We start from the raw sequence: 24,572 nt of genomic DNA on the forward strand, positions 1-24,572 counted from the left end.
ACTCCACTGTCAACATTAGACAGATCAACCAGACAGAAAGTTAACAAGGATATCCAGGAATTGAACTCATCTCTGCACCAAGCGGACCTAATAGACATCTATAGAACTCTCCACCCCAAATCAACAGAATATACATTCTTCTCAGCACCACATCGCACTTATTCCAAAATTGACCACATAATTGGAAGTAAAGCACTCCTCAGCAAATGTACAAGAACTGAAATTATAACAAACTGTCTCTCAGACCACAGTGCAATCAAACTAGAACTCAGGACTAAGAAACTCAATCAAAACCGCTCAACTACATGGAAACTGAACAACCTGCTCCTGAATGACTACTGGGTACATAACGAAATGAAAGCAGAAATAAAGATGTTCTTTGAAACCAATGAGAACAAAGATACAACATACCAGAATCTTGGGACACATTTAAAGCAGTGTGTAGAGGGAAATTTATAGCACTAAATGCCCACAAGAGAAAGCAGGAGAGATCTAAAATTGACACTCTAACATCACAATAAAAGAACTAGAGAGGCAAGAGCAAACACATTCAAAAGCTAGCAGAAGGCAAGAAATAACTAAGATCAGAGCAGAACTGAAGGAGATAGAGACACAAAAAACCCTCCAAAAAATCAATGAATCCAGGAGTTGGTTTTTTGAAAAGATCAACAAAATTGACAGACCGCTAGCTAGACTAATAAAGAAGAAAAGAGAGAAGAATCAAATAGACGCAATAAAAAATGATAAAGGGGATATCACCACCGACCCCACAGAAATACAAACAACCATCAGAGAATACTATAAATGCCTCTACGCAAATCAACTAGAAAATCTAGAAGAAATGGATAATTTCCTGGACACTTACACTCTCCCAAGACAACCAGGAAGAAGTTGAATCCCTGAATAGACCAATAGCAGGCTCTGAAATTGAGGCAACAATTAATAGCCTACCCACCAAAAAAAGTCCAGGACCAGATGGATTCACAGCTGAATTCTACCAGAGGTACAAGGAGGAGCTGGTACCATTCCTTCTGGAACTATTTCAATCAATAGAAAAAGAGGGAATCCTCCCTAACTCTTTTTATGAGGCCAACATCATCCTGATACCAAAGCCTGGCAGAGACACAACAAAAAAACAGAATTTTAGACCAATATCCCTGATGAACATCGATGCAAAAATCCTCAATAAAATACTGGCAAACCGGATTCAGCAGCACATCAAAAAGCTTATCCACCATGATCAAGTGGGCTTCATCCCTGGGATGCAAGGCTGGTTCAACATTCGCAAATCAATAAACGTAATCCAGCATATAAACAGAACCAAAGACAAGAACCACATAATTATCTCAATAGATGCAGAAAAGGCTTTTGACAAAATTCAACAGCCCTTTATGCTAAAAACGCTCAATAAATTTGGTATTGATGGAACGTACCTCAAAATAATAAGAGCTATTTATGACAAACCCACAGCTAATATCATACTGAATGGGCAAAAACTGGAAAAATTCCCTTTGAAAACTGGCACAAGACAGGGATGCCCTCTCTCACCACTCCTATTCAACATAGTGTTGGAAGTTCTGGCTAGGGCAATCAGGCAAGAGAAAGAAATCAAGGGTATCCAGTTAGGAAAAGAAGAAGTCAAATTGTCCCTGTTTGCAGATGACATGATTGTATATTTAGAAAAACCCCATCGTCTCAGCCCAAAATCTCCTTAAGCTGATAAGCAACTTCAGCAAAGTCTCAGGATACAAAATTAATGTGCAAAAATCACAAGCATTCTTATACACCAGTAACAGACAAGCAGAGAGCCAAATCAGGAATGAACTTCCATTCACAATTGCTTCAAAGAGAATAAAATACCTAGGAATCCAGCTTACAAGGGATGTAAAGGACCTCTTCAAGGAGAACTACAAACCACCTCAGTGAAATCAAAGAGGACACAAACAAATGGAAGAACATACCATGCTCATGGATAGGAAGAATCAATATCGTGAAAATGGCCATACTGCCCAAGGTTATTTATAGATTAATGCCATCCCCATCAAGCTACCAATGACTTTCTTCACAGAATTGGAAAAAACGGCTTTAAAGTTCATATGGAACCAAAAAAGAGCCCACATTGCCAAGACAATCCTAAGTCAAAAGGACAAAGCTGGAGGCGTCACGCTACCTGACTTCAAACTATACTACAAGGCTACAGTAACCAAAACAGCATGGTACTGGTACCACAACAGAGATATAGACCAATGGAACAGAACAGAGTCCTCAGAAATAATACCACACATCTACAGCCATCTGATCTTTGACAAACCTGAGAGAAACAAGAAATGGGGAAAGGATTCCCTATTTAATAAATGGTGCTGGGAAAATTGGCTAGCCATAAGTAGAAAGCTGAAACTGGATCCTTTCCTTACCCCTTATACGAAAATTAATTCAAGATGGATTAGAGACTTAAATGTTAGACCTAATACCATAAAAACCCTAGAAGAAAATCTAGGTAGTACCATTAGGACATAGGCATGGGCAAGGACTTCATGTCTAAAACACCAAAAGCAACGGCAGCAAAAGCAAAAATTGACACATGGGATCTCATTAAACTAAAGAGCTTTTGCACAGCTAAAGAAACTACCATCAGAGTGAACAGGCAACCTACAGAATGGGAAAAAATTTTTGCAACCTACTCATCTGACAAAGGGCTAATATCCAGAATCTACAAAGAACTCAAACAAATATACAAGAAAAAAACAAACAACCCCATCAAAAAGTGGGGTAAGGATATGAACAGACATTTCTCAAAAGAAGACATCCATACAGCCAACAGACACATGAAAAAATGCTCGTCATCACTCGCCATCAGAGAAATGCAAATCAAAACAATGAGATACCATCTCACACCAGTTAGAATGGCAATCATTAAGAAGTCAGGAAACAACAGGTGTTGGAGAGGATGTGGAGAAATAGGAACACTTTTACACTGTTGGTGGGATTGTAAACTAGTTCAACCATTATGGAAAACAGTATGGCGTTTCCTCAAGGATCTAGAACTAGATGTACCATATGACCCAGCCATCCCACTACTGGGTATATACCCAAAGGATTATAAATTACTCTACTACAAAGACACATGCACACGTATGTTTATTGCGGCACTATTCACAATAGCAAAGACTTGGAATCAACCCAAATGTCCATCTGTGACAGACTGGATTAAGAAAATGTGGCACATATACACCATGGAATACTATGCAGCCATAAAAAAGGATGAGTTTGCATCCTTTGTAGGGACATGGATGCAGCTGGAAACCATCATTCTTAGCAAACTATCACAAGAAGAGAAACCAAACACCGCATGTTCTCACTCATAGGTGGGAACTGAACAATGAGATCACTTGGACTCGGGAAGGGGAACATCACACACTGGGGCCTATCATGGGGAGGGGGGAGGAGGGAGGGATTGCATGGGGGAGTTATACATGATATAAACGTCATGCACATGTACCCTAGAACTTAAAGTATAATTAAAAAAAAAAAAAAAAAAAAAAAGATTCCATATAGTTAAGTCCAAAACATGCAAAACAAAAATGTATTATTTAGGGATACATACATATATTGTAAAATTACTAAAAAAAAAAAAAAAAAAAGCAAGTGGGGGTCAGGCACAGTGGTTCATGCCTGTAAATCTAGCACTTTGGGAGGCCAAGTGGGTGGATTGCCTGAACTCCAGAGTTCAAGACCAGCCTGGCCAACATGGTGAAACCCCGCCTCCACTAAAATACAAAAAGATTAGCCAGGCATGGTGGTGGGCACCTGTAGTCCCAGCTACTTGGGAGGCTGAGGCACAAGAATTGCTTCAACCTGGGAGGCAGAGGTTGCAGTGAGCCAAGATCACACCACTGTACTCCATCCTGGGCAACAGAGCAAGACTCTGTCTCAAAAAAGAAAAAGAAAGAAAAGACAAGCAAGTCAATGATGGCACAAATTCAAGAGAGTCGTTACTTAAGCAGTGGAGGCAGGGGCACACTATTGGGAAAGGATGCACAAGGTGTTAAAAACATTGGTAATATTCTATGAATTATATATGCTGTCTTGTATGTGTATTTCAAGAAAAGTGAAGAAAAATAAGAGTGAACTGGAGGTGAGGCAATAGAACACTATAGACAACTGGAAGTGCTTTGCTGTGAAAAAGAACAGAGAAACAAGATAGCTAGAGGGCACTGTGGCGTCAAGAGGGGTCTTGTCTTTCCTTTTCTGAAGATGAGTGATATTGCCACATGATTTTATGGTGATAGGAGTCAATCAGCAGAGAAAGGAATTTGGTAATGAGGGAAAGAGAGAATAATTTTGGGAGCAAAATACTTAAACTGGCGAGGAGAGCTGGGGTCTGAAGCATAAGCAGAATGCCTAGCCTTAGAGAGGAGCAAGGGTGGTCCATTCATAAACTGTTACCAAAGGAAAGGAGGAGACACGACACAGACACAGGTGGACAGGTGGCTTTAGTGATGAGAAATGAAGTAGTTCTAGTGTAATTGCTTCTGTTTCCTCAATGCAATATCAGCCAGGTCATCAGCTGAGAATAATAGAAGAGGAGATATTGGAGGAGTTTGAAGAACAAATTTACCAGGGAAATGTAGCAGGATTTCTCAAATGCTGATTTGAGACCTGTGGTCATTATTCAAACCAAAGCCAGTCAGTGTGGTTGACTGCCACAGTCAGCTGCTCAGGGACAGGCTCAGAGTTTAATTAGAGTTGGACTGTTGAAGTGAGAGAGGAAAGGGCATAGAGGCTGAGTGTTGAGGATGAAATACCTAGTCATGGGCATGGAACATAAATAGGGAAGAAGAGAAATGAGAACCTGAGGTGGGTAGGGAGGAGGGAGTGATGGGCAATGAAAAACATACAGGGTGTTGGAGTGGAGGTCCAAAATTAAACACTGGTAGAGTGGAGCTATCCCAGTATCTGAGTTGTAGAAAAAGAAGGTGGGGATCAGAGAATGGGATGCTTGACCTGGAGATTTTAGAGGTGGTGTGGTTGTTGGTGATGACAAGGTCTAAGGTAGGACTATGGGGGTAGGTAGCTAAGAGGGTGTGCAGGGAAAGAACTATGGAGATAAAGTGGAGGAATAATCAACTACAGACAGATGATCTACCTACGTGGATGTTGAAGACTTTGAGAATAATGACAAAGAGGAAGATAGTGAGCCAAGTCCTAAAATCTTCAGCAAATGAGAGGGAGTGTCTTAAACATTAGTGGATAATAGCAACTTGTGCTTTAAAGGGTCTACAGTTCTTGAGACAGGAGAAATGTGTGAAGGTGGCAATGTGGAGCCACAGTAGGAAGGATGAAAGAAACCTCTTCAGCTGCTGAGAGGGCTGTGGGAGAAGCAGGGTCCTCAGGAGAGAGCTGGATGGGGATATCATCTGCTGGTGATAGAGGTAAATACGGGGTGGATGGAATGAGTCAACACAGTCCCTTATGGGAAGATAGGAAATCAATCCCTTTAGTCAGGAGACTTTAGCTAGAAGCTAAGACCCCTTAGGGAACTGTTGGATCCTAAAGCTCCCAGCGATGGGTGGTCTGAATTGGAGGCTCTCTTTCCAAGAACACAAGCTGATGCAAAGGTCTCTGGGGTTTTGCCTCCCTGCAGCTAAAACGTCCATTTCAGAACATTTTATCAAATCCCTAGATGAGTATGGCTATATCTTTAGATTCAATATATGACCAGACTGCTGTACAATGATTTAAGGTTTATAAGTACAGAAGGTTTGGGGGTAGGCAAATTGGTTACTTCTCCTTCTCTAAGGATTCTTAACAAATTAAGAACATGGCCAGGTGTGGTAGCTCACGCTTGTAATCCCAGCACTTTGGGAAGCCGAGTCGGGCAGATCACATAGTCAGGAGATCAAGGCCATCCTGGCCAACATGGAGAAATCCCATCTTTACTAAAGATACAAAAATTAGCCGGGTATGGCAGCGCACACCTGTACTCCCAGCTACTCGGAGGCTGAGGCAGGAGAATAGCCTGAACCCAGGAGGTGGAGGCTCAGTGAGCCGAGATCATGCCACTGCATTCCAGCTTGGATGACAGAGCCAGACTCTGTCTTAAAAAAAAAAAAAAAAGATTCCAGGAGCCAAAAGGAAATCAAAATAGAAGTTCAGTTTTATTACTAAAAAATTTGGACTGGAGAATGTGGTGGCTTCTCCTTCCTGAACTTAGATCTTGGGGTCTATCTGTTCACCCTGTTTGCAGGAGGAGAAGTTAAGGACACCAGGCTGGGCTTAGGCTGCTTATCACATTCTGGGGGCCAAAGGGCTCAGGGAGGTCCCGGAATTTTTCACCAAGCTGTGAATAGATAGTGCAGTGGGAAAATGTTGATAAAGAAAAAGCAGAATTTAGTTATATTTCAGGTAAAGAACAATAGAAAGCCCCAAATTATTACAGTATTGTTTTTAAGAAAATCAATGACTTGATGAAACTGTCTGAAATTCTGCTCAGAACCACTACTTTCCATCTCCCTATTCAGGTCGAACAATTTCTCCCCTCACATTTCATTTTTTCCTTATCTATGCTTAAGTTATAAATGTAAATCTCTTAACCTCTTTCCAAAGATCAAACCTACATTTCCATCTGCCTGAGAAACAGCTCAATCTGGATGTATCTCTGAAGTTTCAATGCAAACAATTTAAAATCTATCTTCTCCTAAATTCACATGGCTTGCCTATTTCTTTCATTATCTCCATGTTTTTCCTAGTCCGCTTTAACTCTGAGTCAGTTTGACGGGTGAGTGATTTGGCCACCTTTAAAGGACAAAATAGAACCACTTCTTCTGCAGTAGGTATTACGGGTGTCTTCTCCCCAGCCCTGATGCCAGTGTTCTTACTCAGGTGCTCACATTGCAACAGTCTCCCGATTTGAGGTATGGACCCCAAATCAAATTGCAGCTCTGATCCTTGACTAATTCATTCACTCATTCAACAAACACTTATAGGGTATATAAATGTAAGATGATGTTAGGTACTGAAGAAGACGGAAAGATGAGTACAACCCCCTTTTCACCTTTGGTATGCTTATAGGGCATATAAGAAATGTACCCAAATCACAGTAATACAATGAAGACAGGAGCATTGAGGGACAAATGCCTTAAAAGTCTGATCAACCATCCAGGAAGCTCAGAAGTGGTCCAGCTATCATTCCCTGATTCAAGGGCAATGACTTTCTAAATTAAAATCAAATTCCTTAATCTGAAACAAGGCCTCTACAATATGGCCTCAGTGTATAGTTCTTGGCTGATCTTGAACCTCTCCCCTATACTATACTCTGGCCCAGGAGGTCTCAGCCCATGGCTGCACATTAAAACCTCTTTGAGGCCCGACACGGTGGATCATGCCTGTAATCCCAGCACTTTGGGAGGCCGAGGCGGGCGGATCACCTGAGGTCAGGAGTTCAAGACCAACATGGCCAACATGGTGAAACCCCGTCTCTACCACAAATACAAAAATTAGCCAGGCATGATGGTAGGTGCCTGTAATCCCAGCTACTCAGGAGGCTGAGGCAGGATAATTGCTTGAATCTGGGAGGTGGAGGTTGCAGTGAGCCGAGATCACGCCACTGCACTCCAGCCTGGGCGACAGAGCAAGACTCGGTCTCAAAACCAACCAACCAACCAACAAAAACCTCTTTGAGAACTACTTCTTCTTCTTTTTTTTTTTTAAATCGACAATATTTAAGTCCCATCCTAGACCAACTATATCAGAATTCCTGGGGGGTAGTAATGAATAGCAGTATCTTTTAAAGGGCCTCCAGTATCTACTCTACAGCCAGAGACGAGAATCACTGTGACCCACACTGAACCACCTGCCAGTCTCTTGAGTTCTGAAGGCTATTTTCCATCCACTAGTTTCTGCTCATTTTCTGTCTGCTCTTCTTTTTTTTTTTTTTTTTGAAATCTCCTTTAAAACCCTTTCAGAAATTTAGGACACAGTTCCAATGTCACCTGTTCTTAAAACTTTCTCTCCACTGAGGAGGCAATCTCATGTGAATACCACCAATATCACTTTGTGCCTGCCTCTTATTGTATTTGTCTTTACTTTTATCTTTACATTCTAGCTTAATTTATGTATTTGTTTTATTTCCTCTATTAAATTATAAACACCTTAGGGTTGTATTAATATTCATAGCACCTTATATACAGAAAGTGCTTAGTAAATGTCATGTGAATAAATTAATGAAATAAAAGCTGAGCCAATAATAGGACACTGATTACTGAACATGTCTATCACACATCTATTCTATGCCCAGCACTGAACTAGCTCCTGTGGGTGACACCAAGAGGAGACAATAGGATTCCACATAGAGGAGACAATAGGATTTCTAACATTTGTTAAATTTCTAACATTTATTCCAAGCAATGTTAGATGCTACATTTTTGCTATTTCATTTAATCCTCTTAACAAACCTATAAGGCATCATTAGCCTCATTTTATAGCTCATAAAAGTATAGTCTTAGAGAGGTTATATATTTTATCCAAGTTTACATGGCAACTAAATCTATATTCAAACTTATGTCTAATTTCAGAACCCGAGTGCTTTCCACTCTGCTTTTAATAAACAGATTATCATGAAACAATTATCACCCAATTGTTTAATTGAGATTAACTACTTACAGGCTGAAGAATTTAGAGAAATCAGACTTCAGAGGCTTTGCTGCAGTAATGACTTATGCAACCTTCCCTGGCCACCCTACTTAAACTGTACCTCCCCCATGACTCCTTGTCTCCCTTGACTATTTTTTTTTCTCCTCAGACTTATTACCATCTCACTTACCATACGTTTTATTTATCTTATTTATCTTTCCCCACAAGAATGTAAGCGTTATAAGGCAAGACTATTTGTGGTTTGCTCACTGCTGTACTCCCAGCACCTAAGAACAATGTTACCACTTAGAAGGTGACCATTTGTTATATGAATGAATGGAAAGATTCATGAACAAGATGGTACCTTGAGAAATAAATAGAGTTTAGGAGGCTGAAGAGGGTGAACAATAAAATGTTATAGGCAATTAAAACCCCATGAGAATAGGCATCGGGGCATAACTGATATGGGAGCCTCAGGGCAAAAGGACAATCTAACAGCCATGCCACATCTGCAGGAAGGAGAAGAAAGGCTAACTGAATGCAAAGCTTCTGAAAATGAACTTGAGTGGAGAGTAATGAACCTTTTAAAAGTTATTGTTCTCTGATGTCCACATTGAAATGTCCATAGTCAAGATACTAAACAAGATTTCACAGAAGGGGAAGCTCAAAGATGAACAGATTGATTTATTTGTTTTTGTTTTGCTTGAAGATGGTAGTTGAATGTTTGCAAATCAATGATGTAGAAGCTATGGACAAAGGACTGGGTAATCCCCACAGCTACTATCCAATTTTTGAAAGATAAGAACATCTCTTCTCAGGTGGAGAAATTAGCAGGTATATGAATGAAATGCATGATCCTAGATTGGATTCTGGACGTGTCACTTCCAAAAACACTATAAAGGACCTTAGTGGGATAATTGGTGAGACTTGAGTATGCATCGTGGATTAGATAATGGTATCATACCAATGTTAAATTTCCTGATTTTATAATTACACCGTGACTGTTTAAGAAAATGTACTTATTCTTGGTAAAAACAAACTGAAATATTTAAAAGGGCATGATAATCTGCAATTTACTCTCAAATTATCCAGAAAAAAACTTATATGTAACTATTTATATGTGTATCTAATCTATATTTATTCATTTAGAGAATGATAAAGCAAATGACATATAAGAATCTTTCAAACTATTCTTGAAACCTTTCTGTAAATTTAAAATTACAGCAAAATAAAAAGTTAGGCCAGGAACAATAGCTCACACCTGTAATGCCAGCACTTTGGGAGGCTGAGGTAGGAAGGTCGCTTGAGCCTAGGAGTTCAAGACCAGCCTGGGCAATATGGCAAAATCCCATCTCTACAAAAAATTTAAAATTTAACCTGGCATGGTGATGCATACCTGTTGTCCCAGCTACTCAGGACGCTGAGGTGAGATGATCACCTGAGCAGTGAGCTATGATGGCACCACTGCACTCCATCTTGGGTGACAAAGTGAGACCCCCATATCTAAAAAAATTAAATAAAATGTTATTTCCATTGACAAAAACAGAAAACAAAAAAGAACACCTTCTTGTGAAACTTCAATGGATTCAGTCTTGAATGTGCATGTTCAATTGCACAAATGCAGAATGAGGAAAATATAGCTTAATAGTTTGATGTGACTAAGACACAATTTCCATTGCCAGTAAACAGTATAAGTCCCTGTGATACAACTGCCAAAGAAGCCAGATCTTCAGCTTCATTAGCAGACAATGGCGGTAAGGAAGCAGTTGGCCCCACTCTCCTCTATGATGGCCGTTCAACATCAGAAGCACTGAGTGTCATTCTAGCCATCATACTTTTAAGATGGACACTGAAAACTGGAGCAGGACAACAGGAGAGAGAACAAGGGTAGGAAAGGGACTGGCAACATTTTCATATGAAGAATAGAGCTGAGGCTGGAGACGAGAAGGCTCATGTAGATACAAGAGTAAAACATGAGAACTGTCTTCAAACATTTTAGGTACTAGTGTGGACAACAGTATCTGTTAGTCTCTGATTAAGTTGGGAAAAAAGCTTTCCCAATAATTGCATCTGTCCCAAATCATGAGGGTTGCATACAGTGATAGATATAGACTCATATGGGCAAGCTATTTTTTAGGTGAAGGCATAATCTAATCTTCCATGAAAAGTCTGATGTGATATAAAGGAGATTTGCAGGGCCCAGCAAGGACTCATGTTGTCATTGGAGACAGTTGTTGACACTTCTTGATCTTGTCTGTTTTACCACCACCTGTCTGAAACCCAAAGAAATTTAGGTTTCTATCAAGACTACTTAATACCTCTGCCACTTTAAAATATCCTAAACCTAACTCTAATGCCACTGTTGGGCAAGTGATCCATTTTCTCCTGGGGAAGTGCTTGATAGTTTAAGACTGTTCTTTCATGGAAAGAGAAACAGAAAACACAAGTAATTAACAAAACCAGCAAAATCACACTGTAACGGAGATTCTGTCACACTGAAAGTAGAGCTGCCATCCTTAGTCTTATAGCAATACCAAGGCTTAAAGGCTGCTCACCTGAGGTCAGGAGTTCAAGACCAGCCCGGTCAACATGGTGAAACCCTGTCTCTAACAAAATACAAAAATTAGCCAGGCATAATGACGAGTGCCTGTAATCCCAGCTGCTAGGGAAGCTGAGACGGGAGAATCGCTTGAACCCGGGAGATGGTGGTAGCAGTGAGCTGAGATCACGCCACTGCACTCCAGCCTCGGCGGGTAAGTGAGATTCCGTCTCAAAATAAAATAAAATAAAATAAAATAAATGCTACTCACAACCATTATTGTTATTATTTAAATAAAGAAATATAAAATAGAGCAAAATAAAATGTGTTATTCTTCTGTACTAACTCATTCTGAACCTAATGCCACTCTGTAAATTAGGCAAGCCATCTACCTTTCATTGTGAACCATCTCACGGCAGGAATAAGAGAAATCAATTTGTTCTACTCTCATTATTGAATGGTATAAAGATGATATAACAAGCAACACACACAAATAAAAATAATGGTTTAATAAAGCTAGCTTTACCACTATAGATTGGAAGGGTAAAAAAGCTAAGTTTTCTTATATACCACAAGTAAAAGGATCATCCCTGTTCAATACATATATTTTTTAAAAAACTATTCCCAAAAACATAACATTGATGCCATATATTGCTAGTACCTTTCAAAATACATTGGCCTGGCCAGGTGTGGTGGCTCATGCCTGTAATCTCAGCACTCTGGGAGGCCAAGATGGGAGGATCACTTGAAACCAGGAGTTCGAGACCAGCCTGGGCAACATAGTGAGACCCTGTCTCTACAAAATATACATAACATTTGCCAGGCATGGTAGTGTATGCCCATGGTCCCAGCTGCTCAGGAAGCTGAGGTGAGAGGATCACCTGAGCCCGGAGAGCTGAGGCTGCAGTGAGCCATGATTGTGCCACTGTACTCCAGCCTAGGCATCAGTGTGAGACCCTGTCTCCAAACAAACAAACAAATAAAACCAAAATATATTGGCCAGATCTTCAAGGAAAAAAATCTAAACATTCCTGTCAACCATAGTTCGACCTTAATGTTTCTATAGACTTTGGAAGAAGGATTAAGAGGCATTTTTTTTAAACTTTGTAGTTCATTGAAACCACTAAAAATTAAAATGTGAGCAAAGTATTATTTCCATTTCTTATGTTGCAATATGTATTGGCTATCTTCTATAATACAGCAGCATTCTCAAAGTGTAGTCCAGACCCTGGACCATCCCCTTGACACTTCCAGGATATCTATAAGGTCTAAGCTATGTTAACAGTATTAATAATAACAATAATAATAATAATACATATTTGCCTTTTTCACTCTCATTCTCACATGAGGTCACATAACATACGTTATGGCAACAGACTAAATGCAGAAGCAGATATGACAGTCCAGCTGTCTTCCACTGAGACAGACATTAAAGAGGTTTGTAAAAATGATGACTCTCTTCTATAAGAATGTCTTCCCTTTATTGTTGTTTTGGAAAATATAATTACTTTTCATAAAAATATGTTATTTATGTTAACATATAATGAGTTTAATGTTATTTTGAATGAGTTTGTAAGTATTTTTAAAATTCTCAGTTTTAATTTCTAATACAATATATATTGATAGCTATAATTCATATAAACAAAAGTTTTTTGGGTCTTCGATAATTTTTAAAAGTGCAAAGAGGTGTCCAGGGATCAAAAATCTTGAGAATTACTGTTCTATAATAATAGGATGAGAGAGAGCAATGTGTGCTATTCTTCAGATTTTTGCTAGAAAATAGAAATAAATAATTTATGTTGAAATAACTCTGTAGATGAGTATTTTAGGTAAAATATCATCTTAGTGTTATTGTCATATTTCCCCAAGTAAGTGATATAGTAAAGATCTAATACTACCATGAATAGACAGTATAAATTAAGGAAAAAAAGTAACTTTGCCACCTACAGAAATAAATACTATAAAGTACCATAAAGAGAATGGAGCTTTATTCTTTCCTTCTTATTTTACTTATTTAATTTCCATCTAATTGTTCTTCTTTTTTTTTTTTTTTTCTTTTTTTTGTAGAGATGGGGTTTCCTTATGTTGCCCAGGTTGGTCTAGAACTCCTGGGCTCAGAGGATCCTCCCACCTCAGCCTCCCAAAGTGCTGGGATTATAGGCATGACCCACTGAACTCTGCCCTCCGCCACTTTTTCTTTCTTGAAACTGGGTCTTATTCTGTTGCTCAGGCTGGAATGTTATAATCATGGCTCACTGTTGCCTCAACCTCCTGGGCTCAAGCTATCCTTCCACTTCAGCCTCCCAAGTAGCTGGGCTTACAGGTGTGTAGCCACCAAACCCGGCTAATTTTTTAATTTTTAATTTTGTAAAGATAAGATCTTACTATGTTGCCCAAGCTGATCTTGAACTCCTGGACTCAAGCAATCCTCTTGCCTTGGCCTTGAAAATGTTGGGATTATAGGTGTGAGCCACTGTGCCCAGCCTCACCTACTTTTTCTAAATGATTTGAGATAATCATTTGACCAAAAAAAAAAAAAAAAACAACAACACACACACACACACACACACACACACACAAAAGCGGTTTTATAATAAAACCACAGGATCACCAGGACCAACAGCTAACAACATGGGATGAAAGACCAAAATTTAGCAGTAAGGGGGAAATGGAGTGAGGGCAAACTACAGTATTGAAACCCTACTTGAGGAAAGCCACAGCAATTAAGCTTGAGTACTTAGCTCCATGTTTGCTAGCAGTCCAAGTGAAGAGTAGAGCGGCATAAATGAAATGGCTCCCACTGGAAGGAAACAGACTAGCTTTTAGAAGGCATAATTCTTGGGGACCTGAACTCTGAAGACAATTAGAGTTACCTGTTACAAGACTCTCTTCATTAAGAGTGGTGAGGAGAATAAACGCAACAGTAACCTTCTGGAAGGCATTTCACAAGTTATCCTATCTTATAATTGAGGATATGGGGTTACAGCTGTAAGTATAAAAGCCAAGATGCGAACTGGAGTCTGTCTGACTCCAGAGTATGCATCTCAACCACTTTGCTAATTCTGTCAAGGTCTTCACATGACATCATATTTTTGTAAAAAAATTCTTCAGAGGGTCAACATGCAACTGTGCAAAGAGTCAGCTCTACTCTACAGCCAACTAGCCCACTGTGTACGGCAGTGGTGAGCCACTCTAGCACACCCCGTGCCCCCTTTTCATAACAACTATCTCGTATTTTTCTTTGCTCTCCTGAAATAAAATTCATAAGTAATATCAACTCCCTACAAAGATATTTTTAGTGCCCTAAACGAACATTGTTCAGGAAAGTACTTGATAATAAATAACGTGTATCTTAATATGTAAATTCTCAGCAGCACTAGAAGACATGGAAGGAGTTGCATGCTCACTCCTATATGTAGAATCACTCTGAATACAGTGATGACAACTACAGAATGACATCGGTGCTTTACACAGGAGGCTCAGTGACCACAAGTGGCTTTGCTGTCAATTGACATGATTTTCTGGAATATGAAAGTTCTGAACAAAACAAAATACCATCTTCCTTTGATTTAAAAGTATCTACATTTCTGGAAAATTCAGGACAGTAAATCTGCATGAAAAATAATTTGAGGAGAGAGAGACACCATTATTTTCTATAAAAACAGAGTATGGAGGAAAATGAGACATTTATATGAATTTTAAAACGAACACCTAAGATGTTAGATAAATGTTGAGTATGCCATACTATTTTGGACTCCAACTCTAAAGTGTACAATCTCATTTTCCTTCTTTGGTTAGCAGAAATGCTTGAGAATCCATCATTGTCAGTTATTCTGTTACCAAAATAAGCTTTTTTTGTGTGTCCTACAAATCTACAAAGTAGTAAGCATGTACCTGGCAAAGATGTAGTTTGAAAAACAGAATTGCCTTGCTTTTGCTATTTTAGTGAAGTGGTAAGCTGCTTCCAGAAGTGGCCTCAGGAACACTTGTAGTCAGGACATAATTGTTCAGAAAAAAGCTCCATGTTCATCTATTTGTGAACTTAAAGACTTAGTTTAATTCCAAACTTACATACCATAAAGCATGGAAGGCATCACCTTGGCCAGAAATATCTTGATGGTACATGTAACCAAATTTCTGATCTGCCAATCCTTTCATAGGGAGGGTGGAAGAGTCATTTTGGACTTCGGGTTCACAATATTCATGGGAATCCTCAATGCTAAGACTTTTAAAGCCCTCTCCAAATGAGTCAGGTTAGACACTGACATATGTAAACACTGAAAATCAATTAACTTGTGCAACACTCTTCTGGCATTTCTTTAGTTCTTCAATATACCAGGAACACCTCAAATTGAAGAAGTTGTCTGAATCTTCTAAAATTCAACTCTGAGAGGTCCTGACCTCTCCACAGGATGGCCTTCATATGGCTCTCACACAAATTGGATTTCAAGTGGGGCTGCACTCTGACCAACACATTAGAACAAATTAGCAACTGCCTGTATCCTCAGATATCTGAAGGATATTTGAAACAACCTGTTAAACACATTAATGTCACCCAGTCTGGATGTCAGAATGTCCCTGTCAAAAATCAATCATTTTAGTTTTGTGGTTCTTTCTGATAGTAGGTGCTTCTTGAGAGCACTTGTGGCCCTGGTGAATAAGGGGATGCTTATCTTCCTGCTCGCAGTGTCAGAAAAACATTTATCCAGTGTATTTGACAGCGATCACATTGTTTGAATATAAGTTTAAGTGTGCTACCTCATTTAAAATAGGAACTTTTTTTTCTGTCAGAAGGTCATCTCTGCCCATCTGACTCTTGCCATAAGTTTTTTTTTCTTATTTTGGGAGTAATAATGAAGGATTTGTTAGTGACCAATTTAAAAAAGGTGGGGTGGGGGGACCTTTTCCAGAGGCCTTTAGTGTCATAATTAGAGGGCACAATGGGTTTCAGCGTGCTCAGTGAAACAGAGCGACTGTCATAGTGGAATGGAGAAGGGAGAAATAACTCACCTAGAATGTCAACAGCTATTTGTATTTATATAATGTGCCTCACTGCAGTCATGCAGCCATGGCCCAGAATTTACATTTATTATCCACACTCTTATAATTAAATTCTTTTTGAGGAAAAGCTGTAATGTACCTGAGTTTAAATTGCTTATCCACTCTTTTTTTTTTTTTTTTTTTTTTGAGACGGAGTCTCGCTCTGTCGCCCAGGCTGGAGTGCAGTGGCCGGATCTCAGCTCACTACAAGCTCCGCCTCCCGGGTTCACGCCATTCTCCTGCCTCAGCCTCCCGAGTAGCTGGGACTACAGGCGCCCGCCACCTCGCCCGGCTAGTTTTTGGTATTTTTTAGTAGAGACGGGGTTTCACCATGTTAGCCAGGATGGTCTCGATCTCCTGACCTCGTGATCCGCCCGTCTCGGCCTCCCAAAGTGCTGGGATTACAGGCTTGAGCCACCGCGCCCGGCCTGCTTATCCACTCTTATTGAGAAGCCAGGGCCTTCTAAACATACTTTCAGAAGTACCATTATTTTTGTTCATCTTTTTTTTTTTTAAAAAAAGAAAAACATAATTCCTTTTGAGAAAAGTTTCTCATAGGATTTAAATGTACTGTCTTATGAATGAAGAAATGATTTGGTAAAACACACATTCACCTCTTCCATCACAGCCTTACATAAAGATAATTAAAATATTACCAATAAATAACGTTCCCTTACTTTCTTCAAGCAAAAACTACTTGTAGATAACTTGAAATTATTTGGGGAATTATGCTTCTCTGATGCTTCAGAAACAGCTCTTTTCACAAAACATAATCTTTACTCTTCTCATAGTGCTGCAATCTCTTTTTACTTATTAATAGATTATTTTCTCCATAATACCACTTAAAAGAAACTAATGTTTTGCCTACCCTCCCCACTGCCCCACTTAAATCAACAAAACTGGAACGGAAAGCCTTCTGACCTATTTTTAATTTCATGTCTCTTTTAGGTAGCATAAAATATTGTACCAGAAGAGGTTGATGTTTGCTACATGGTAAATGAGGTCCTACTGGCTTCTCCAGATTCCAAGGCCATTAAATTGAATATAAAAAGATAAAGGTTATTGCAGACTTTATCATGAAAACCATAACGTCATCAAGTTGAACAAGCTCGGTAAGCATGGCCTCATTCCCCGCCTACCTTGTCTCCTTTCCTAATTGGGTAGCCCTGCTCTTACATCCTATTGCCTGCAAAACTGGAGATGACTCTCTGCTCCTTGCTTTAAATGCTCTTCTAGAGTGGCCTTGCCTGAATAACCATATTCTCATTTGGGTATAGATAATGCAAGGCCTATTTAGGAGATAAGTTCAGATAGTTGAAAAGCACCTGTAATGAGTCACTTTCACTTAATTAAAAAGACAACACATTATTGTTTATATAATCAGCCTAGAAATGGGTAAAATGGGGAGGGGGAAGGGAGATTAGTGCATGGTCCAATGACATTTTGCCTCCAGCAAGAAACTGTCTCATGTCAACTAGCCAAACAAAGCACCCAGGCTTTGAAAATAATGAGGAAACTGATCAGCATAATTTATCATTATTATTACTAGAAGAATACCACCATTTAAAGTATTTAAATGTTTCAAAACCATCTAAAACAATGCATTTGGGAGCTTATCATTTATTAAATACAATTGTATTAATGCATAATAAAAATGTGTTTATTATTGCCATGAAGAGCCAAAATTAAGTACTAAGTCTCTAAAAGCCTGCAATTCAAAGTCTACATGAAAGTGATCTCTTTGACACCTAAAAATTCCTATTTTCCACTCTTAATACTGGGTATATTTTAAATTCAGCAATTGTACTCTTCAGAATGCATTCTAAGAATATCACTGAACACGTGAGTCAAGATGTATAATAAGAAAGTTCATCACAGCAGCATTTATAATAGTAAAAAATGGAAAATAACCTAAATATCCAAAAGCAAGGGGTTAGACAAATTATGGTACATGTACGTAACAGGATACTCTGCAACCATTAAGAATGGTTCCTAGAAATATTTATTGACACTGAGAAATATTCCTAAGACATGAAAAAAGTCGTTTTAAAATGGCATGTAGGCCGGGCACAGTGGCTGACACCTGTAATTCCAACACTTTGGGAGGCTGAAGCAGGCGGATCAGTCGAGGCCAGGAGTTCGAGACCAGTCTGGCCAACATGGCGAAACACCGTTTCTACCAAAAATTACAAAAAATTTGCTGGGCGTGGTGGCGCATATCTGTAGTCCCAGCTAGTCGGGAGGCCGAGACATGAGAGTTGCTTGAACCCAGGAGGTGGAGGTTGCGGTGAGCCGAGATAGTGCCAATGTACTCCAGCCTGGCTGACACAGCGAGACTCTGTTTCACAAAAAAACAAAAACTAAAAATGATGTGTAGCATATGACCCCATGAATATGCGTAGAAAAAGGTCTAAAGTTTACACAACTAATTCTTAACAGTTAATCTTTGGCTCCTAGGATTAACAGTGGTTTTTTTCTTCTTTACGATTACCTATATTTTCTAATTTTTCTCTACCATGAATATGTATAATTTGAGTAATGTAAAAAACTTAAAGAAAACAATAGAATTCAATTTTGCCTTCATATAAAGGTTCATGAATTACAGAATTCTAAACCTAAATTCTATGTAAGTTACATAGAATTACATTTCCCCACAACCGGAATTGGAAATGTTATCTGATGTTTGAGATTTGCCTTGGAAATTTACATGAATCCTATTTGAAATGTTCTGGCTAAGATCATAAAATGTTCAATGGACATTTCATTGGTAAGTGACAAGGCATTAGCTTTCTCTGGTAATTTACAGCATCCACAAACAGGTATTTATAAGTTCATGGTAATTAATGGCTGAATTATTTGTCCAGAGTCAGTTAAAATACATGGCAAACTAAGAAATTTTTCATTCAAAGAAAGACTCTAATGGTTTTCATAAATGGGTTTGATTATACTGGAACTGAACAATACTCCTAGTCTTTAGGCTAAATGTGACAGTTCTGGTATCATCCCTTCACTCAACAAATATTAACTGATGCCTACTACGTGTCAGTTTTGTTCTAGGCACTCCATGAGATCTTTTCAATTTTTGTTTTAGATCAGTCATTAAAATGAATAAAAATAACTCCAAATTATTGCTATCATATCTATAACCCCAAAAGATTAATTTACTTAAAAGGGGGATACAATTTTTCATTAATTTTGGTTAGTCACCTGTCACTAATATAGACTCCTCCTCCTGGGAACCTAACCTAAGCAACTCCTTTTCTGCATACCTTCTGCATAACTCCATTTCTGTATAATCCTTGGATGACTGGAGTATGAGAGAAATGCGCTCTAAAGAGGTGAATTCTAGTCCTAGCTCTGCTACAAATGCTCTGGGTGACCAAGGACAAGTTACTTCACTCCAACGAGATAAAACTATATCTAATGTTCCTTCCAATTCTAAAAGTCTGCGATTCTCTTTTGGTTGATTTTTACAGCAAATGGCACTTCAGCTTACTGCTCCTCTCTGTTGTGACTTTCTCATTCCTTATCTGTTTGAAATGACAATGAATAGTACTTAGCCAACAACACTTGTCCCCTACCTGCCTTGTGAAGAGGAGCTCTCTGGGCCAGCTGAAGAGGATATTAAAAGCAGAGGAGATGTCCCTTGCTTTAAAAGAGCTCACTAGCTAGTGAAGTGATACATAATAATAATAAAAAAGACTCTTACAAAGCCAGGATCAACAAGCTCAAGACTGTATGTTAGAAACTAACCAATGTGTCCTGGGAGGAATCAGAATATGCCAAGTGACCAGATTTGACCAGGATGTGCACAGAATAAGCTTAAAGGGAGGGCTGATAGAGGTAATAGAAAAGGTTTGGCAGAAATGGACTGAGGTATTTTGACTATTTTCCATGTTAATAAGAAGGGAAGCAGGCAACTGGCCAGATGGCAAAGGAAGAGAAGCATATGGCCTGGATAATCCACACTTTAGATGATCGGTCTCTGAATAACTGAGGGCAGGCTGCATTTCACTAGGGAGTCAGTAGATGTCAATTGTCCAGCACTGCTTTGCATTGCTCCTCATTGTCTAGCCTTTATTTTGGAGACACGGATTAACTCCTTTCCATCATCACTCCCACTCCCATAGTCCTCTCACTAGACACTGCCTTTTCTCTTAAAATGTGATTGTTTCACATTAAACCTGTGTGCAAGAGCGTGTGTCTGTATGCACGTGCGTGCATGCGCTTGCTCCTTTGGAGAGGGAGAGGCAGTGGTGGTGAGATGCACTACCACCCAACCTTAATATTCAGATAGTAAATTCAGACCAGTGAATTCAAAGCCTAGTCAACCATAGAGGCATAATCAAGCCTTACCAGTGGAGAGCCCAGAGGGGTTGTGATCCCTGGTTACTTCTCACACCCCCAAAGAGAGTCAGCACCTGTGTTCCCTTGGGGATGCTGAGCAGTTCAGCAAGCCTAGGGAACATCCTAGGGGTGCCCCACCAGGAACAAGGAACAGGGCTAATGATTATGTTTTTACAGTTCTTATAAACTCTGCCTCCAAGAAGCAAGGGGAAGTCCTCTTTATAAGAACATAAGTAAAAGAGATTGCTAAAATAGTATCAACTACATTGATCACCTACCATTAAATCCACACTATTAAGTCATAACTAGAAAGTCAGAAGAGATAATTTGTTGTGGTGAAAGTAAAACAATTTCTCTCCAGCCTATGGGTAGAGTTATTTTCTTTATAAACATAGCTTTAAAATCTCAACCACAAAACCAAAACTAAAGTGAATGATGAGACAGGATTAAAATAATTACAAACAAAAACATCACCATTAATCATATAATGCACATATATGGTATTAAAAAGCTTTCTTCAAATGTCACTTTTTCACATTAGAATAATCCCACTACTTAGTACAAGACTTTTTTATGACAGAAAAACATCTGGTGTGATTTACAATACTACTGTGAGCAAAATTATTTTTTTTTTCCCAGAAAGCTCATTAAATTCTTCTTTCCTTCTAATGGTTTCATTAACATGCAAAAAGTACAGGAGGATTTTAAACTCATTGTAAGTTGAATACATTTAAATATTTTTAAAATTATACGAAAGTTGGGAAAAGGATTCGTAATCATTCAACTTAACACAACTCCAGGCTCCCTAATACCTTCTACTTACTTCACTATCTCATTGTTGCTGACTTTTTCCATATGCATACTTTTAAATTTACCATAATTGCAATCATAGATGCCACTTTTTAAAAATACGCAACTTTATGTATTTATTTAAGACAAAGTTTTACTCTGTCGCCCAAGCTAGAGTGCCTTTTTTTTGTATCTTTAGTAGAAACAGCATTTCACCAAGTTGGCCAGGCTGGTCTTAAACTCCTGACCTCAGGTGATCCACCTGCCTCGGCCAAGCAAAGTGCTGGGATTACAGGCATGTGCCACGGTGCCTGGCTAAAAAACATGCAACTTTAAAACACAGGTATTCCTTCATGTTGCCACAGGTCGTTACAAGATCTTTTGATGTCTGCATATTCCAACAAAAGGATGCATAAGTCAGTTGACTATTCTACTTTCAGATAACTAGATTGCTCCCAAGTTTTTACTTTATTACAAATGATTCTGCAATTAACAGCTTCGTAAACACAGCTTTTTTCTTCTTTGGCCTATTTAGTTAGGGTAAGTTCCCAGAAACATCAATTGAATGAACATTTTATAGTTCTATTTTATAGCTCTGCATGTATTTGCCAATGCTTTTCAGAAGGATTATATCCATTTATATCACCATCAGCAATATAATAATTTATCAGTCACACTGCACTTTTAAACTATTACTGAACATTTTCCCATATGCTTGCTTAACAAACATGGTGTTTTTAGATTGGTCACATTCTTTGACCATCTAGCTATTGGGGTCTTAACAATTGTATGAATTGTTCATGTCTATTGTCTGAATTATTCATCGTAATGTTCCCAGTCTGTCATTTCCCCACTGTTTTTTTTTTTTCTTGTGCAATAAGTTTTATATCTTTATATAGTTAGGACTTAGGAATCTTTTATAATCTCTACTGATTCTTATAACTACACAAATATTCAAAAGACCAATTCCTGCAATTCTATAAAATATTTAACTCTTTAACACATTTTTTTGATCTACATAATTTTAATTGAAAATATATTAAACCTTAAAAATGTACAAATAAAATCATGTCCTGAGACAATATGTTCATGCCATTAAATTCACATTTAATGTAGTTAGTCAAGCCATTTTTTTGCCAAAATTCTAAAAATTGTTAGCAGGGTAAATTATTCATTGGTGAAGCAATGTAGCTTTTTTAATTTTTTTTTTTTTTTTTGAGACAAAGTCTGTCTCTGTCATCCAGTCTGGAGTACAGTGACGCAATCTTAGCTCACTGCAACCTCCGGCTCCTGGGTTCAAGAGATTCTCCTGCCTCAGCCTCTCGAGTAGCTGAGACTACAGGCACCAGCCACCATGCCTGGCTAATTTTTATATTTTTAGTAGAGATGGAGTTTCACCATGTTGGCCAGGCTGGTCTCGAACTCCTGACCTCAGGTGATCCACCCACCTCGGCCTCCCAAAGTGCTGAGATTACAGGCGCGAGCCACTGCACCCAGTCTTTGCATTATTTTTAAAACATGTTTGCTGGTGAGACTTCAGATATAGTTCACAGAAATCATCCAAGTACCTGGATGCATCAGATACTGAGATATTTATCCAAATTTAACATGCAGTAGTTTCTTCAACATGTGTAGAAAGAATGTTTCATTCCTTTGTACTTCAAAGTTGATAAATCATTTGGGAATTGAAATGCAGGACAGCACATAATAGGAACTTAAAAAACACTTGTTGAGATTGCTCTTTCTGTTCCAATAAATATTTAAAACTTCTCCAGTAGCTCTACTTTCGATTTCAATTTTTAAATGCATTTCACAATTTTAACTCAAATGAGTATGTTTCAAAAATACGCTTTCTTGAAGGTACTGGAAACATTTCCTGTATTGTCAAAGCTGGTAAGGACATCTTCAACATTCAAGGATCCGCTATTATGCCTTATGGAGATACTGTATTCAGGACAGAAGATGCTTGTATATTGGACCCATGCACCAACCTCCTTTTCAGTTTCCCTTTCTTTGACTTCTGTTACTGAAAACAGATTAAATGATTCAAATCTTCTTACAGATACATGTCGCAGGCAATCATCCAGGTGTTTTTGCTTCAGAACCTGCCGCAGGAGCTTCCACCGGGCGGCTCCCAGGGGCGCCGAGACTACGGGCCCCCGAGTGGTGCAGCCAACTGCCGGACCGCCGCCCACTGCTCGCGCAGTCTCACCAGCCCCAGCGTCCGCGACTCGCGACTCCATCTCACTGGAGCCTTCCATACCCGGAGGTGCCGCCAGCGCACCTCGTCTCCTGCCAGGACCTGCCAACTTCTTCTCTTTAACACATTTGTACATTTTTTTTTGGCATACAGTATAGTCTGGATTTTTAAACTTTCTTGTAAATTTGTAAGCAGTTATTTGAAAATGGTTTATCAAGTAATCTTTTATATTGCCACAGTTTTGTGGTTAAAATAATTGTTTCTCAAACTAGGAATAAAAATAAGGCTTTTAAAAGTTCATTACTAATCCTGGGTATAAAGAAGCATCACTTGGAAATAGAGCATTTCTTATTTACACACTAAGCGCAAAGCCATGATATTATGGATTGATCTCCTTCCCTCCACCTAACCCACAATACCTCAAAATGTGACCTTATTTGGAAACAGGGTCACTACAGATATCATTAGTTAGGTTAAGATGAGGTGACACTGGAGTACAGTGGGCCCCTCGTCCAATATGACTGGCCATGTGAAGACAGAGAGACACCCAGGGAGAGTACCAGGTGACGACAAAGGTGGTGACTGCAGTGATGCAGCTGCAAGCCCAGGAACGCCAAAGATTGACGGCAGAAGCTACAAGGAGGCAGTGATGGACTCCTCTAGGGGTTTCAGATGGAGCATGGCTCTGCACCTTGATTTTGGACTTCTAGCCTCCAGAACTGTGAAAGAATCGTTTTGTGGTTTTAGGCAACTTAGTGTGTGGCACTTTGTTACAAAAACCCCAGGGAACTAAAACAAATGGTTACAACTATAAAAATAAGACCAAACCAGCTAGGAATGATGGAGAAGTTGTATTTCTTGCTCTGGCAGGAACTGTAGTTTTCTAGATTAATTTTCAGCCTCCCTCATAACTTATGGTGACTGGGTGACACCATTCTGTCTAATGAGACATAAGTGGAAGATTTGGGGGAAAGACTTTCCTTCCCGATAAAATTACAAAGCTTCACAGGGAGAAGGTCTTGGCTA

General features: G+C 39.0%; 1 protein-coding gene across 5 annotated transcripts in view; it reads right to left on the minus strand.

The window, feature by feature from the left end:
• LOC117062373 (calmodulin-lysine N-methyltransferase) overlaps positions 1 to 23,661 on the minus strand; it is a 128,086-nt gene extending 104,425 nt beyond the window's left edge. For 3 of the 5 annotated variants that reach the window (XM_033175835.1, XM_033175833.1, XM_033175831.1), the window contains exons 1-2: positions 23,218 to 23,661; positions 15,039 to 15,042 (exon numbers count right to left, since the gene is read on the minus strand). In XM_033175835.1, the coding sequence (XP_033031726.1) occupies positions 15,039 to 15,042; positions 23,218 to 23,607 (394 nt within the window). In that variant the 5' untranslated portion in view covers positions 23,608 to 23,661. Of the gene's footprint in view, positions 1 to 15,038; positions 15,043 to 23,213 lie in introns of all 5 variants that reach the window. The other 2 variants (XM_033175834.1, XM_033175832.1) reach the window with 1 other exon arrangement.
• Positions 23,662 to 24,572: the final 911 nt, after the last annotated feature.

This window comes from Trachypithecus francoisi, unplaced genomic scaffold, assembly GCF_009764315.1.
Source record: "Trachypithecus francoisi isolate TF-2019V2 unplaced genomic scaffold, Tfra_2.0 Lachesis_group17, whole genome shotgun sequence".
NCBI lineage: Eukaryota > Metazoa > Chordata > Mammalia > Primates > Cercopithecidae > Trachypithecus > Trachypithecus francoisi.